The 18,306-nt window shown below is 42.9% G+C and overlaps 1 protein-coding gene across 1 annotated transcript in view; it reads right to left on the reverse strand.

Annotated features, from left to right (window-relative positions):
• Nucleotides 1-292: 292 nt before the first annotated feature.
• The window catches only part of TMEM127 (transmembrane protein 127), a 58,827-nt gene continuing 40,813 nt past the window's right edge, over nucleotides 293-18,306 (reverse strand). The window contains exon 3 of the mRNA XM_044084699.1: nucleotides 293-2,864. Within this exon, the coding sequence (XP_043940634.1) occupies nucleotides 2,557-2,864 (308 nt within the window). The 3' untranslated portion in view covers nucleotides 293-2,556. The remainder of the gene's footprint in view (nucleotides 2,865-18,306) is intronic.

Consider the following 18,306-nt stretch of genomic DNA (forward strand, 5'->3'; position numbering starts at 1 on the left):
ACTCCGAGATCGCACTACAATGAGTAAATTACAGCCAGCTGGCATGTCAATCACACATTTTTTTCTGGGTGGCCAACTAAAGCAATTTAAGGAATTTCAATTCGATGTTTAGAATGTCGGCTGAATAAGGGCTTCAACAATTAGGGTTCAATGATTAGTTATTCAATAAAATAAAAGTTTGACAAAGTGATATAGATCCCTTTCATGTAATAACTGTAAACAAATGCAATTCTCTGTTAACTTAAGCTGGAATGTTTTTAGATTAATACATTTAATAAAAATGAGGCAAAAGTTGGACTGAATCCAAATTTATTTTTTTCTAAAGTAAAAAAGTAATAATGTAAATTTAGAGACAAGAATATTAAAACAAGCCTTTTGATACACAGAGTCAAAAATTGAGAGAAATGAACAAAATACTAACTTGCATGTGCAAACAAAATAATGATCTCTGACTGCAGATATGGAACAATTAGATAAAAGAGAGTGGCATTATTTCCAAATTCTGTTAGTTTCTCCACATTAATGTGAGTAGTCAGTCAACACAAATCAATCTCAGACATGAAAAAAACTGACAGTGTAAGGAAGCGTTCTGAAATAATTTTGAAGTGACAAAACCTCAATGTGAGGAAAGGAACTGGAGTGGTGACATACATGTTGCCTTCTGCAGGTGCTAATGCTGGCAGGAGCTTGATGCTTTTAATGGGTACTGCTGCAGAAAAGAGGAGCAGTGCCTTTAATAGGTACTACTACAGAAAGGAGCAGAAGAGCATTTGGTGAGCTTGGCCAAACAGGGCAATGGCAAGTGCACTGTGCTTCAAAGAGGTGCATATGTGCAGCAGAATAGTGTGTTCTCAAGAATATACTATTTGCTAGTAGACTTACAGTTTCCTTTAGATGTTGTGAAGGGTGTTGGTGCAGACAACTGAAATTAAGACTAGCGTACAGCGCTCAAGAATGTCATATGTAAAGATGGGCGGGTTATCTTCTAGGAGTACAGGTGTGAAGGACACAGTGCCTGCTTCTGATATGAAGATGGACAAAGACCTCTGAACTAAGATTTAATATGACACAGTAGAAGGACACAGTCTTTGTACTGGTTGATATACTATTCTATCAGAAAATATGAAGAAGAATACAGTCATTTCATCAATGCAATCTAAAAAAAGGCAAAGAAGGAAATCCTGCAATTTCTAGAGGTAATGACATAACAGTTTAATTTGGCTCTTTATCAATTCCATTGGTTTACCAAACTTTCTTTGTCAAACCTGTATCTTGTATCCTATGCCATCCACCACTTTCCATGTTCAACTGCTTCTCAATGTCCACAGCAAGATGGACAGAGGCACTGGGGTGTCATCATATACCATTCATATGGTATGGGAAGCAGCTTTTTCCCTATCAACATACCCTTAATTCATCCCAATTTGTGGCATGTGAAGTCAAGGTGGTTCATGTGTATGTAATTCCATGCACATACTGCCTGTACTAGATGCCCCTGTATCTATCTCTTCCCTAAAAAAAATGAGCAAGTCACTAATAGTTGTTCATAATGGCAAGAGGGAAGTGAAGGTGACATTCAGACTAATGGTGTTTCCATCACACTTAGGACAAAGCAGTGTCTGGACCAAACGCACATTGGGTGTATACCACCACTAACAGCAGGTGACATGTTTAACAAATGAGATACAAAACAGATAATCCTATGCCATTATACATCCCATCTTAACAGTAAAACTAAACATTCAAACACATACTGTCCTTTTTTCAGAATATGTTTTCTGCATTATTTCATAAAGTTCCCTGCTGGTGTGCTTCATGACACCCTCTGACACCCCAAGGTTTTTACCAACATTCAGCAGTTTCTGTATACCTCTACCCTAAAATGCATTATGCTTAAATCTCTGCCAAGCATGAAACCAGCTCCCATGAACCTGCTAATTTCTTGTAATATCTACCTTTGTGTGTAGACAATTCACAACCTTTCCACATTCTTAGTTGGGAAACCTCTAGCTCCCTTCCTCAAATTACTTAAGTGACCTATGCAAACAGCCTCTCCCAAGGAGGGGAGGCACCAGCATTTATGATGGGGATGCCAATGTTTTAGTAAATCAGTGCACACTGTAACTGCTAAGGTACCACAGTACCCACCCCACCCAAAAGTTAGAGTCAAACTTATGTTAGATGTTGTACACAGTTACCGCAGAGCAATGGGTGCAAAGTTGACAAGACACGTGTGACTCTACTCAGTGTCACAAGAGCACATGATGTTCAGCAGACAGCTGCCACAGTTCAATGAGCATTTTAGGGCTCACAAATACTACTTATGAGCTCAACAGACAAACAAGAGGAGAGATGACACATCCTCATTGCTAAGTCAGCTCTACTAAAGTGCCATCCCCATCAAGAAATCTCAACAACATGTATGTATGTACAGAAAATTACGCATGTAAGGATACTGATTCATGTGTATGCACACAATCACTTGTTTATATACAGTTGAGCCAAAAGTGGACTAAGAAGCAGATGACCAGTGCTGGATGTCTTGATACTTCAGTGTCATGGCGTGTATGCCGGAGGTGGCTGGAACTGGTTTATGATCTCGTATTCCAAAGGATATGGCTCATTTTCCTCCATCTCAGATAACAACTCTAGAGCTTGCTCCTCTTCCTCTGTTGGGTAGTGACGCAGCAGGTTAGCAGCAGTGGCAAGGATAGAAGCTCCACCCGCACCAGCTACCAAGTAGAAGCTGACAGCAAAGGTGACATAGACAAGGGAGCCGTGATACTTCTTGTGCTGCTGCTGGAGAGTTAGGATCAACTCAGATGCCCAGTAACAGAAGCCAATGACTGTGGCACACTGCAGAACTAGAAGAGAATAAACACACTGCTCTTTAATAAATTAAATTCTGAGGAAGTGCACCAAAATGAAATGCAGGTACTTAAAGGCTGAGATACAGACATCATTGTTTGTTTACAATGATTAAACATAGCAAACAGGCCTACTAGTGAAAGTATACTAAATAAACATCTCAAAAAATGCTAGAAACAACTCTAAGAGATGTGATGACAACTATGTCAATAGTAGGTATCAGCAATGAAAAATCTTGAACAAACAACAAAACAAATAATGAAAAGGCAAGTCTAACTTTGAAGTAGGTCGGACATGACTGTGTTTTGCAACTTTCAGACAGAAACAGGATTCCCTCCTTAACTGAGCAGATAAGTAAAACTCTCCAAGTATAAGCAGTAGGTGCTAATACTAGTCAGGTGCAAGTCATTCAATAAATAGGCTACTAAACAGTGGGAATGTACAACACAAAAGAAGTCCATAATTCCAGAGTCAGTAGAACCCCACCAAGTAGACCAGTTGTATCCCTGACCAGAAAACTCAGTACTCTCTGCCCTTTGTATAGGAACATAGGTTCATACATATATACTAGGCTTAATAACACTGGAGCATCTAGAAGCCTAGCTGTGCAACCAAAATGCCTCCCAAGTATCATGCCTTAGAGGTTACTTTATGGGGTGTATGTTAGTTCAGGCATGATTTAATGGTTGCCTCTGTACATTAGAGATACTAGTGTCAGGCCGCAGTGAATTTCCAGTTTCTCATCCACTGGTCCTAGTTACACCTGAATAGGATTAGTAAAGGGCTGTGCTTCACATGGATTTGATACCTTTATCAGAAAACGGCAATTCTTTGAGATATGTACCTGCCCCTCCAACTGGTCCTATTTACGTTGTAGGCAAAATGTATATACTTAGATCTAGTAGTTCTGAGGCTGTTCATTTTCTGGCTATGCAAAGGGTCCATCAGAGCAGGATCAAAGGATGCCTTACATGACAGATTACTGTAAGTTGCCTCTCAGCAGTCTCTAGGAAAAAGAGTACAGAGATAGGGCTTTGAGATTATCCGCATAGGATATTGTGTTTACGCCTTGTATTCCTTTTGTGAGGCACACTGCGGATGTGCCAGTCGTTGCATGTGCCTGGCCAGGTACAAACAAAAAGGGGCATTACACTCAATAATGGGTCTAATTATGGCAGAGTGCAGTGGCACAATGATTTGCTTGGACCTAGATGCCATGCCCCTATTTAAAAGTTGAGTGACATAGAATGACTTTCTGACAGCCTCAGACATACATTGGTTGAATGACAGGTTACTGTCTACAAATGTCCCCTTTCAAGGGTATTTTATCAATGAGGTAGTTTTAGATCCTGGTGTCATTCAAAGAGGATACAATATACATACAAAATACATCAGCTTAGGAAGAGATAGTAGACTACAAACTGCTTTGCCAGGGATGGCCTGCACCTCTTCCTCCCAGGCTTCAGTATATTGGCTAAAACCCTGTCTACCCCCATTGTGCCTTTTTTAAGCAACTTTTTTAAGCAAAGTCAGTCTACTAAAACTTCTAATACAACTAAACAGAATCAGGAGGACATTAAGGCATTTCTGCTCAATGCAAAGAGGCTTAACAAAAAACTACACACCCTACATCTCTTTTCTCTATTCCTGTGCTGGCACAGTTCTTAAATACTATTTGCTACTTTATGAATATAACACTATGTACGCATGTTATTTTCCCTAAGGATTTGCATCCAAAAATCCTAGTGTATTTATCAAACTATGCCCCCCCCCCCATTTCATAACCATCTTTTTCCACTTTGATTTATAACCTTCTGCTTGAGATTTGTATATGAGCCTTAACTTGTGCAACAACAAAGCACCTCAGGGAATCCGAAACCACGTTGTTTTGTGGGGAGAATCAACTTATCCCACTTAACCATTGTCCCTTTGCCCTCACAAAGAAATTCCTATAAGTTTATTAATGAGCATCCAACATTTTTCCTCTGGTTGACAACAATATGCCTGACCTGCATATGACTAAGGGACAGACATTTTCACTGCCTGTGTCTTAGTATCCACAGCTATAATAAAAAGCTCCCAGTTTCTCAATATTTGCATTATCTTGCTTTTCATTTCTTCCCACACATCCTTACCTGCCATAACAGAATGTTTTTTAGGTACTTACCTATTATCGCAACCATATTTAGAAGTTGTGCTACTTACTAATATTATGCTGAAAGTAATTTATTCTGTAATGGCAAGGTTTGTTTAAAGTCCAATTCACTTTCCTATCACCTCGGTTCTGCAACAGGGACGGGAGAACTGGCCAAATTCTGCCTTCCGGGTTGCGTCCTTTACTGCCGTAATGAACACTAAGAATTGGTTAAGGCATACCGTTTCAGCTTGCCTGTAATACTGGGTAGTTGGGCTTTTCATTAATGTGTTTACCTGTGTTTCTTTATAAATGCATTTTAAATGTTTTATTTTGTTGTGACTTTATGCAGGGCTGAAATAAGGTGCGGAAGCCATTTATCTTCCATACTTTCATGTCTTATTTGTACAATGTGTTTGTATTTCTGTTTTCTGTTTTACAGCACTGCAATCCTGTGTAACATGCTTCGGGTCAAGACAGGGTATAATCCTCATGTGTCATCATGTGTTGCAATGACTTGTGTGTTGGGATTAATTGCTTTTCTCTACAGGAAAATTTCTTAACAGTAAACCCAATCCTGACTCTTTGACTGTAGAAGAATCTATCTAGAAAGTGGTGCATGTTTTCATCTGCCCGGTTCATTTAATTTGCATTCGGGCACACCAGTAATGCACAGTCCCGAGAAGATGAACTGCATACCAATTCCTGTGTCACATACAGGTTGAACCACTACTGATTTGCAGTCCATACACCGCTGTCCACTTCAGAAAACCCTTGTTTTGCAAGAACATCAGGAGTTATGCCTGGTCCTCACTCTGGTTGCGATAATACGCAAGTACTGTTTTTTAATCCATACATCTAAATACTTCATTTTACCAAAAATCTGGGTATTGCTGACTGATTCATGAGTACAAAGTTTACTGCTTTAGCCCATTTTATTTTCATGTATTTTATATCCCAAAAAGACATTCCAGAACACTACACTGCCCTTTCTGCATTTATCCATTACAAAATAATATAATCTGTAAATAAAGCTAACGTGTATTGATTACTATAGCAATGATATCCTTGAATTTATGAATGTTTATTTCTTTGCTAATGTCTTCAAATATAAAACAAAGGAGACGGAGGACATCCATGCCTGGATCCCCTGTTCAAACACAGTTGGTCACAGAGGAGCCCTGGGAGCCCTCCCATCTTAATTCTTGTCTCCGACCCTTCATATACCCTCCTTATTAATCCTATTGGTCTATCAGGGAATGCAAATACTACCACTGCCTTCTCATAAAATCCTTGCTGACTGCATCAAATGCTTTCTGGATCACTTGTGTCTTTCGGCTTTTCCCGGTTAGGGGTTGCCACAGCGGAACTCCGGTCCGCTAATGATTGGCAGTAGATTTTTACGTACTGGCTTGCCGGGCCTAACGCACAACCTTCAATGAAGGAACGCCCATTCACGCATGTTGCTACACAGAAGATGCTCTGAGAATCGAACGGGCAACGTCTGACTGAGGCGACAATGCTACCACAGCACCACCACCGCAGTATGCTTTCTACTGTCCTATTAATGTCCTCAAATATTTACTACTCCCCCACAAGGCTATACAGATCCATATCTATCAACTTTGGTAAACCATTTGCCATTCTCTTAGCTAGTATAGACAAAAGCATGTTATACTCACGGTTTAAAATTGATATGGGTTTCTATGAAGCCAGATCTGTAAGGTCTTTACTTTCTTGACAGCTTTCTTCCAAGATGCTGACACTGTCCTAACCTTCTGAAATAATTGTTAAAAAAAATCTTTCACATTGTCATCATTTTCTTCCCTTCCAATATTCAAATTTCCACAAGAGTACCATTTTTTCTGAAGACTTCCCTGTTGATTGATTATACATCACCATTTTTAGTGCATCTCTTCCTATCTTAGCTATTAATTATTGGCCTTCATCTTGTTCTAACCTTGGCATAACAGAGTCTTACATAAATAGATTCGGACTACAACTCTACCTATGTTCTGGTGCCTAAGTTATTGGGCTAAAATATGTTATGCTCTAGAGTTATTATTAAAACAATAGCTACTTAACAGCACCTTTTCTAATCTCTTCCATATAGGTTCATACTAGGCTATCTGCCCTAGGGCATTTATAAGCCTAGCCAGTGTGTTTGGCTTTTGCCACCCATTTTAAATTAATTTTGCTATGCCCTTTTTCGAGGTTAGTATACTGTGCCTCTGTCTAACAGTGACACAGAAGTGATACCCGGGGTAAACCTACGATCTCCCATCCACTCATCAAGATTCCTCTTGAAGATAGTCAATGAGGGACTCTGCCTAACCTGGACTGGGATTTTATTCCAGAGTGAAGGGAGCCTCTGGGTTATGAATATGTCCCTCCAGCATGTCCTATTTATTTCAGTGCTGAGGTTCAAGTCTCTCGAGCGCGTAGCTCGATGGGATTTGGATTTTCTGGCAGCATGTCCATTAATTCCGGGTTGGACATGGCTTTATACGTCAGGCACAGATCGCCTCTGAGCAGGCGGTATGCCACTGAGTAGAGCTGGAGATGTTCTTTATCTCACATTGCTGCAGTCCTTACACTTGGGTAGTCCGCTGTCCTCGGTCGGCCCGAATATCAAAGTATTAGGCTGACGTCGGTCAAGGCGCTTAAGACTGACATCAGGACGTCAGGGTACAAATGCGCATGACCGACGTCATATCATCAGTCTTTTTTGCCGCATGGTCCGATGCAGAAGCAGCATTGCAAGTGCCGTTCGGCGTTCTGAAATTTTTCGAATTCGGAGTTTCAGACCGAGTCAAAGTTGGCTAAGTACCCGTTGGGAATATTTTAGTTTTTCTTGCCTCAGTGGTTTACCGGATGTCAGAAAAAGTGAATAACTGTATTTCTTGTGGGAAACAGATACCGCATAGAGATTATCATACTTTGTGTATTCCTTGTTTGGGGCCTGAGCACGACGTTGTTGGGTGTCGCTTTTGTGCTAGGTTTAATAAGCGCACTATTAGTGGAAGGTTAGATTGTGCCAGCTTGGTCTTCGGAAGCGGTGCAATTATAATATGCCGTCGGATGCTCCGGCCCGCTTCAAGAAGCGCAAAGACAAAGCAGCTAAACCCAGGCAGGAAGAGTCGTCCGTACCGGACGCCGGTTCTTTAGAGGCGCCAGTGGAACCGGTGGTTCCGCCGGAGGCTTCTCTGGAGTCCCAGGGGGAGACTTTGATATTGCAGGATGTGGCCTCTCAGGAGGCAGGTCAGGCTGAAGGGGCTTCTCAGGTTACTGTACTCCCCTCCCTTCCTAGGGTGGTTAGGCCCTCTCCTTCTGTTTCCAAGGCTTCTCCCACAGGCAGGCCAGGTTTAGCTTCTGTTGGTGTCACTCCTAGTTCTTCAGGATCTGTGCCCAAGAAGCACATGCTCAAAATGGCAGAAGATTTAATTACTTTGATTAGAGGTTCTTTGTCCCCTCCTGATAAGAGGCCTAGGGTGGAACCAGAGTTGGGGAGTTTTGAGCAGGTTTCGGATGTTTCAGAGTCTTGACTGAAGACTTGCAGGAGTATTCTCCTTATTCTGATTCTGATGTGGATGATTCTACTCCTTCTGCTTCTCCTCCAGAGGATTTTTCTTTTCAGAGACTCTTCATTCCATGAGGGAACATTTTAAGTGGGAAGGTCAGGACTTCTCTGATTCCAGGAAAAGGCTTAGGGAATTTTGCTTTTACCCCAGCATAGGCCTTTGGCTATTCCTCCTGTTCTGGATGTTGTGGAAGATGTGTTTGCAGAGGCTTCACTTAATCCTGATTCTTTGCCTCCTGCTCCTGTTAAACCGGACAGGTATTACAGGGTGCCTGAAGCTCATAAATATCTGTATAAGAGTCCTAGGGCGGACCCAGAAACAGTTAGTCAGGGACCTAAGGGTGTCAAGGCCTCTGTTGTAAAAATCCGGTTCCTCCAGATAAAGAGGCCAGAGCTTTGGATAGATGGGGAAAGAAAGTCTATACTTCTTCCACCTTAGCTATGAGGGCTTTGAATTGCCAGTTTCACATGTTGAAATATCAAAACTATCTTCTTTCTCAATTGAAGTCTAAGGTAGATGCTCTGGCGGAAGGCATTGAGTGTAAAGAATTACAAGATTTGGTACATGTTTCTGAACAGGTGGGTAAGCATTCTTTACAATGTGGTTTTGATGCTGTACAGGCCTCCTCTAGGGTGGCTGCCACTGGGTCAGTTCTTCGCAGGCACGCCTGGCTGAGGGATCAGAACTTATCTGACCATGTTAAGACAAGGATTTTGGATGCTCCTTTACAGTCTGATGTATTGTTTGGTTCACCTGTGGAGGCAGTTTTAAAGAAAATGGAAGACAAGGCTAAGTCTATGCAGACTGTTAAAGATTTTTTGCAAGTTCAGCCTCCGAAGTTTAGTAGGAATTGGCCTGCTAAGGGGTGGACGTACCCGTCTTATGATTCACAGTCTAGGGGAAGATCTAGACGTGGTAGGGGCAGAGCTCAGGGCTCTTTCAGACCTAGAACAGGGAGTTCACCTGCACAGTCTTCGGGTGAGGGCAGGGGCCAGTCCTTTCGTAAACAGGCCCAATGACCTACCTTTTCAGCTGCCAGAGCCTTCTTGTCTGGCAGCACCTTTGGGAGGAAGGTTGGCACTCTTCAAAGAAAATTGGAGTTTAATTACCCAGGACAGATGGGTATTGGATATTATACACCAAGGTTACAAGTTTTATTTCCATACCTTGCCTCCTTTCAAAGGCATGCCAGGCGTTCCTCCTCAGCAAAGAATAGAGGCTCACAAACAAATTTCTCTGCTGCTTCAAATAGGGGCCATACAGCCGGTCCCTCTGCCAGAAGTAGGCCTAGGATTTTATTCTCGCCTGTTCCTAGTACCAAAGAAGGGGAACACGTGGAGACCAATTTTGGATTTATCTATCCTCAACACTTATCTGGACATTCCCAAGTTCAAAATGTTGACGTTACAACAGCTTTTGCCTCTGCTGGGCAAAGATCACTGGATGGTGACTCTGGATCTCAAGGAGGCTTACCTTCATGTTCCGATCAGGCTAAGTTGCAGGAAGTATCTGCGTTTTCGAGCTGGGACTTCTCATTATCAGTTCTCTGCATTGCCCTTTGGCTTATCTACTGCCCAGAGTGTTCACAAAGGTTCTGGCTCCAGTGATAGCTTTCTTCAGGCTAAAAGGAATACAGATCTATCCTTATTTGGACGATTGCCTGATTCTGGCCAAAGGAAGGGACGAACTTCTTCATCATTTGCAATATGTGATAGCAGTGCTAAGATGCCTGGGGTATTCTGTGAGCGAAATAAAGTCCAGTCTAGTACCCTCTCAGGACATGTGCTTTCTGGGTGTGAGACTGAATACAGCATCCCAGATGGCCTTTTTGACCCCGGACAAACAAAAGAATCTTTCCCTTTAATTCCATCATTTGTCTCATCAGTCCAGGCTGACTGCAAGGACAGTCCTTCAAGCCTTGGGGTTCATGGCATCTTGTATTCTGGTGCTTCCCAATGCCAAACTGCATATGAGGAAGCTACAATGGTATCTCAAAAATGTATGGACACAGCACTGCCAAGATATGGACACTGTCATTCAGATAATACCTTGCATTCAAAAGGAATTTTTGTGGTGGGCTCAGGAATGTCACCTAAACAAGGGACTCTCTGTGACCCGGCCAGAGGCGAGTCAGATTCTAACGACAGATGCCTCAGACAAAGCTTGGGGAGCTCATCTAAATGGAAAGTGGATACAAGACACGTGGCCTGCCAGACTACAACATCTACATATCAACTTGAAGGAGATGTTAGCAGTCCAATTTGCATTAATAGCTTTCAAGGATTTACTTCTTCCAGGGCAGGTGTTGGTTCTAACAGACAACACAACTGTCATGTGGTACATCAACAAGCAAGAGGGAACACATTCTTATCCTCTATGCAGACAAGCAATGATTTTGTGGGAGACTGCTCTCAGTTTACAGCTAAATCTTCAGGCAAGGTTTCTGCCGGGAGCACAGAACTCCTTAGCAGATGTGTTGAGCAGGCGAATTATGGATCCCCACGGTGGAAATTGGATCCTCATGTATTTCAGAAATTGACAGTGTCATGGGGAACTCCAGACATAGATCTGTTCGCTTCTCCACTAAACTACCAGCTGCCAAACTTTTGCACAAAAAGGTTTCATCCCACAGCTTGGAAAGTGGATGCTCTTTCTTTCAACTGGAGCAATCTTCATGTGTATGCCTTTCCACCTCTGCCTCTCCTCCCAAAGGTACTCCTAAAGGTCAGACAGGACAAGCCAAAGATGATTCTAATAGCTCCAGATTGGCCTCAACAGCACTGGTACCCATTACTGAGAAGTCTGGTTCGGGAGCCTCCATGGCCTTTGCCTTCGATTCCACACCTGCTGTCTCAAGAGAACAGTCATTTACTCAATGTCAAACTTCACTCTCTTCACCTAACAGCCTGGCATATTCTGTTTTAAACCCTGGAGGGTCTCAGCTTCCACAGCAAGTTTTGAATGTTATTTTGGAGGCCAGAAGGCCTAGTACAAGGAAAGTGTACGCAGATAAATGGAAGAGATTTTTATTTTGGAGTGCAGCAAAGGAATTTGATGTTGCTAAGCCTAATTTAAGTGTGGCTCTTCAATATCTTACGGAGTTACTGGACAAATGTTTGTCCTTCTCTTCTATTAAGGTTCATGCTGCAGCAATTTCTGCTCACTATGACTGTGACCCACCATTGTTTTCTCATCCTTTGTTTAAGCAATTCCTTAGAGGGGCAAAGAATATAAGACCCCCAGAGAGCTCCTACTCCTGCTTGGGATCTCAATTTTGTGTTGGAGAAACTCACTCTACAACCTTTTGAGCCTGCAGCTACTACCGAGTTGAAATATTTATCATGGAAGACTGCTTTTTTGTTGGCCATTACCTCTGCGAGAAGGGTTTCTGAATTACAGGCCCTTATGGCGGTTGAGCCTTTCTTAATTTTCCATAAGGATAGGGTATCGTTACGTACTAATCCTTCCTTTATGCCTAAAGTGGTTTCTAGTGTGGCTTTAAACCAAACTATTCATTTGCCTACTTTTTATGCAAACCCCCAAAATAAAGGGGAAAGGATTTTGCACACCTTGGATATACACAGGCAGTTGCGATATTATTTGAGCAGAACTAAAGGGTTCAGGCAGTCTCAGCAGTTGTTTGTTTCTTTTGCTTTGGGTTCTCAGGGCAAGCCTGTGTCAAAACAAACTATTTCTAAGTGGATTGGGTTTTGTATTGCTTTCTGTTATTCCCATCATGGTAAGGAGATTCCAGCTGGGATTAGGCCTCATTCCACTAGGGCTACTGCCACTTCTACAGCTTTTTAAGGGGTGGCAACTAAAGATATTTTGGAGGCAGCTACTTGGAGTTCAGTGCATACTTTCTCTAAGCATTACCACCTTCCACTTTACTCTAAATCTAGGGCTGGGTTTGCCACTGCAATTTTACAGGGCATTTTGGCAGCTCCTACTACTTTATAGTTTTGCCACCCTCCCTTACCTCTGCTTTGGGATTCTACCCAAGTGTAAGGACTGCAGCAATGTGAGATGAAGAACATAGTACAGTTTTGTACCTACCATAAATGTAGATGTTCGAAGATCCACATTGCTGCAGTCAATTACCTCCCTCCTTCCCCTCTGTTGTTAGAGGCGGTTGTGTGGTTTGGGTTGTAAATATTGTGGATATTGTATATATTGTTCATATGATTAGTGCAAGGGTGGTTGGTTGTTTTTTGCTGTCTTTTGGTTTTGACCTTTCTGTTTAGGGTCTTCTGACATCTGGGGCAAGAAAAGACTGAGGATATGACGTCGGTCATGCGCATTTGTACCCTGACGTCCTGATGTCAGTCTTAAGCGCCTTGACCGACGTCAGCCTAATACTTTGATATTCGGGCCGACCGAGGACAGCGGACTACCCAAGTGTAAGGACTGCAGCAATGTGGATCTTCGAACATCTACATTTATGGTAGGTACAAAACTGTACTTTTCTTTAACCGGGCAGCATATGGCATCTGTTTGAGCCATTTGATCCTCTTGGTGAGGTACTTTTGGGGTCTTTCCAGTTTCTGCAGGTGTCTGGTAAGGTACATCCCAAAAGGGGCATTGTACTCAATTGTGGGCCTGATGAGGGATGAGTAAAGAGGCACGATGACCTCTCCTGATCTAGATGTGAATCCCTTCATGATTAGGTGGGCTATATAAAATGTTTTTCTAACCACTTTGGCCACGTGGCTGTCAAATGAGAGATTGCTATCAACTTGGGTTCCCAGGTCCCTAATTACTTCTTCTGTACTTAATGGATTACCACCTATGTGGTAATTTGTGGGCACTTTGTTTTTGCCAAAGGGGATGACTATACACTTTTTGGCATTTAGCTTGAGGCCATGGCTCTGGAACCAGTTGTCTGATTCTATGAGGCCCTTTTGGAGGATGCTTGTGTCGGCTGGAGAGTCGATTATGGCGCCGAGTTTGCAGTCATCTGCGAACTTGGTCAGCCACAGTCCTTCCATGTTGGCCTGTACCTCCGAGAAATATATACCGAATAACAGAGGTCCCAGGACTGAGCCTTGTGGGATGCCACTTGTAACTGGTTTGGAGTCTGACATGGCTCCAGCAATTCTAACCATGTGGGATCTGTCCTTGAGCCAATTTGCAACCCATCTAGTGACATAGGGGTTTATATTTAAGCTGGTGAGCTTATCTATAATGCCCGAGTGGGGTATTGTATCGAAGGCTTTTGCGAGGTCTAGGTAGGCTGTGTGGACCACCTTCCCCTCGTCAATGGCCTTGTTGACTGTTTCAAAGAAATCGACCAGGTTTAAGAGGCAGGATCTGCCCTTAACAAAGCCAAACTGGGTAGGATCCAGTGTCTGTAGGTCCCCAATATCTTTATTTATGAGGTCCATGATGATCCTTTCCATAGCTTTGCAGACCAAGCTAGTCAGGCTTATGGGGCGATAGTTTCCAGGATCCGTTGAGGCACCACCTTTGTGGAAAGGGACCACTGTTGCTGTACGCCACTCTTTGGGTACATATCCTGTAGTAAGGCTGAGATTGAACAGTAGTTTTATGTTTGGGTTTAGCTCTTCTTGGAGTTCATGTAGGACACAGCCCGGGACACCGTCTGGTCCCATTGATGCTGTGTTTTTTGCTTTGGAGAGGGCGGCTCTTACCTGAGATGTCAAGGGGGCAGCACTCTGCTGGGATAGATATTTGCCCTTTTGGTGGGGGGGGGGAGATGTTTGCGCTGAACCTGTCAGCTAGGATGTTGGCAATGTCTGTCGGTTCGGTGTATTTTTTGTCGTTTTGGACTAATTCTAAGCATATCTGGGAATTCCCACCCAGGTTCCTAACATAACTAAAGAAAGCCTTGTGATTATCCTTAGTGTCCTGTGCAATTTCTCTCTCGAAGCTGGCCTTAGACGATTTTATGAGTGCCCGTAGTTTTTTGCTAATACTGACCAGAGATGCCTTCCCTTTTGGGATTTTGCTCTATCATGTAGTAGCTTCCTCCCTCTATTGTATAGTTTGTTTATGGCTGGGGTCCACCAGACAGGACGTCTACCTTTGGAGGATTGGGTCTTGGTTTTATTTGGGATTGCATGATCCATGCATTCCTGAAGGTGTTCATAGAATGTGTTTATAAAGGAGTCTGTGGTCTGGGCCGTATTTTCCACAGGCCCGGGGGCTTTGAAGGATTCCACCTCGGTTTTGAGGAGTGTGAAATTTGCTTTAGAGAAGTTTTTCACTGTGGTTTTCTGCGCAGGGGGTGGGGTCAGGATGTGAATATCCAGTGAGATTAGTTTATGGTCTGATCTTACCAGTGAGGGATACACTTCTGGTCTGGAGCATAGAGTCCCCATGTTGGTGATGATCAGGTCCAGTATGTTTTTCCCTCTTGTGGGAGTGGTAACAAGTTGTTCCATAGCATTTGAGTTTATAAATTCTAGGAACCTTTGGGCTAGGGTGTTGGAGCTAGAGTAATGCTCCCAGTCTATGTTTGGGTAGTTGAAGTCGCCCAATATAATGGTGTTTGGAGAGACCTTCATATTTTCCAGTGTTCTCAGGAAGGCCGAGTGGGGTTCCTGGGTTTGGGAGGGTGGTCTGTAGCAGGCTATAAACTGGAAGGCAGTTTTACCCACTGCTAGTTGCACATGGATAGTCTCTGATGCTTCGTGCTGTGCCTCCAACCTGGAGGTGTGGGTATCTTTGACGAATATTGATACCCCCCCTCCTTTTGTGGTTTGGTCCAAGTTTTGGGGCCGAAAAGCATGGTATGAGGTATAACCTGGCAGTGCTGGTGTGCTCTCGGGAGCCTTGAACCAGGTTTCTGTTACTGCACAGATATCGATGCTCTCCATGCTAAGGAGAGTTTCGAGTGCGTGCATCTTGAGGTTTAGACTTCTGGCGTTGAGTAGCATTACTCTTAGTTTCTTATCCCTTGTGATACCTATCCCTTGTGATACCTATGGAGGTGGGTTTGTCTTTTGAGCCTTGCCTAAAAAAGGCACTACGGGGGTAGCAAGAGCCTTTGCCAATATCCGAAAGCCCAGGGGTGACAGGTGCAAGCCGTCCCTAGCGAAGCATCGTGGCTTGTCGAGCATGTCATCCCAGGCTAACAGGCATTGGATTCCCTTTGAATGACACCAATACTTAAGCCAATTGTTGAAATTGATCATCTTGTCTTCATATTGTGGCATCATTCTTGGTGAGGGTAAGATGCTACTCAAGGTCAGGGTCATACCGGCCTGGGCTACATGCTCAGAGAGCTCCTCTATGTCTCTTTTCATGTAGTCCAGGGAGGTACGTCTCAGGTCATTCACACCAGCATGGACAATGACTTTGTCATATTTGTACTTGCCTTGGAGTGACCTGAGTGCTTGTGTTATGTTGTGGATCCTAGCGCCCGACAGGCAGCTACCGTGACCTTCTCCTTGTTCAGCCTGGTGAGCGGGATGTTAGTGTGCCTGACGATAGAGTCACCTATTACAAGTGTATCAGGTGTGTTATTTAGCCTTAAGGGCTGTGACTGTTCGGCACACTGGCTTTGTGAGCTATGTGTTGCACGTGTTTTGTTTTGGGGTAGCGGTTGCTTGGGTGTCTGCTTTGGAGGTCTCTGCTGCTTAGGCAGATTTTTATTGAGAGCCTCCGAGTATGTTTTTGTGTTTATGTGTTTGGTTTGCTGTCGTGGTAGGTCTATGTGAGACTGGAATTGTAGTGAGTGTGGTTTCCTTCTCCTCTTGACTGGTTACACCAGTACTGAGTTCTTGAGCTTAGCCTCCAGTTTGGCTATATGGTTGCATCTCTCACATGTGTTGGAATTTGTTGGGAGGAGGAGCGGGTTGTCTGTGTACATGAGGCAGTTGTAACATTGCCTCAAGATTCCCAGATTCACCAGCTGGACCGGAGAGGAGATTGACAACTGACCTTTGGACATGCTAGAATAGTATTGGGAATTCCTTTATAATTGAAAAAATGGGCCAATGGGGAACAAGGTACTCAAGGGGAGTTTGTGAGGGTGTAGTGCTTTTAATTTTTTAGTGCTGACTTATATAATTGCTTTAGTGAGCAAGTGCCAGGTAACTTAAATGCCATGTGTTACAGGTAACTTAAATGCGAAAACAACAAACAGTAACTTTCTTTCAAGTGAAACAAGGAAATAAGTACAGTAAGCAATGCAGATATCACTAGGGATCCACAGAAGTGCTGAAAAGCCGTGGTTTAGGTGGAATTACCGTTTCAGGGAAATAACAAGCAAACAAACAACAAGCATACAAACAAAGCTAGATTCAGCAGGCCTGGATCTAGTCTATGCTACAGCAAACAAGGTGTACCAATTTTAGTAAGAAACAGTTCAAATATGCAGGCACTATAAGCCTTTAACCAGAAATTCCCAGCTCAGAAGGGCAGAGTTCAGCCTCTCCTCCCACAAGAGTGCAGACCATGAACCTTCTTAATGTAAAATAACTGGCCTGAAGCCCAAGTGCTTAAACCAGAACTAATACACTTTTAGAATAACAGACACTGAGCCCTCAATCAGCAGTTCCCAACTTAGAAAGATGTAAGCTACCTGTCCTGCCACCACAGTGCAGGCCACAAACCTTCCTAATGTAAAACAACTGGTCTGAAGCCCAAGTGCTTAATCCAAAAGACTTAGAATGATAGCTACACTTTAATCAAGTTACTACCAAGCAGTAATAAATACAATTGAATACTTTAAAAAATGCCTGGATTAGTGCTCAAGTTATACAAACAAAGCTATATTCAGCAGGCCTGGATCTAGTCTATAATACAGCAAACAAGGTGTACCAATTTCAGTAAGAAGCAGTTCAAATATGCAGGCACTACAAGCCTTTAACCAGAAATTCCCAGCTCAGAAGGGCAGAGTCCAGCCTCTCCTCCCACAAGAGTGCAGACAACGAACCCTCTTAATGTAAACTAACTGGCCTGAAGCCCAAGTACTTAAACCAGAATTAATAAACTTTTAGAATAACAGACACTGAGCCCTCAATCAGCAGTTCCCAACTTAGAAGGATGTAAGATACCTGTTCTGCCACTACAGTGCAGACCACAAACCTTAATGTAAAACAACTGGTCTGAAGCCCAAGTGCTTAAACTAAAAGGCTTAGAATGAGTTACACCAAGCAGTAATAAATACAATTGAGAACTTTTAAGATGACGCAAAAGCAAAATAAAGTAGGAAGAAACACAAATACAGTAAAAGCAGATACATTTTTTTTTCACAACTGAACTTCTTAGGTAACAGAAGGTTGAAACCTGAGACAGCTTTTAAGAAAGAAATCTGAAAAGAACCAATGAGGTGCTTAGTCTAAGCTGTAGTCCAGGTGACCTCAGTCAGCCAATGACCTCAAACAATTCTCTCTCACTGAAATGCCTGATGGCTTTGGCTAAACCAAGATGTCCCTGAATATGTGCTCAGACACACAGCCTCCACAAACACTAGGCCCAAATACAAGCCTGAATATGGAAATACTAGAAATATCCCCACTACTTAGAACAAACTGCAGAAATGTTTCTCACAGCTGAAAAGCAGCAGTGAGCCTTTAAATTAAAGTTTTAAACAGCTAAAGGAGCCTCTAGAAAAAGAGTTTAACTGCAACAAGTTATCAGAAACAAACAACCCAACAGATGCTTAATAAAAGTGGACAATTTCCAGTTAATACCTCGCACACAGTGAAACTAGCTAGAAAAATACACAATACATAAAGTGCTATAAATAACAAA

This window comes from Protopterus annectens, chromosome 9.part0, assembly GCF_019279795.1.
Source record: "Protopterus annectens isolate FY-2018-M chromosome 9.part0, PAN1.0, whole genome shotgun sequence".
Taxonomy (NCBI): Eukaryota; Metazoa; Chordata; order Ceratodontiformes; family Protopteridae; genus Protopterus; species Protopterus annectens.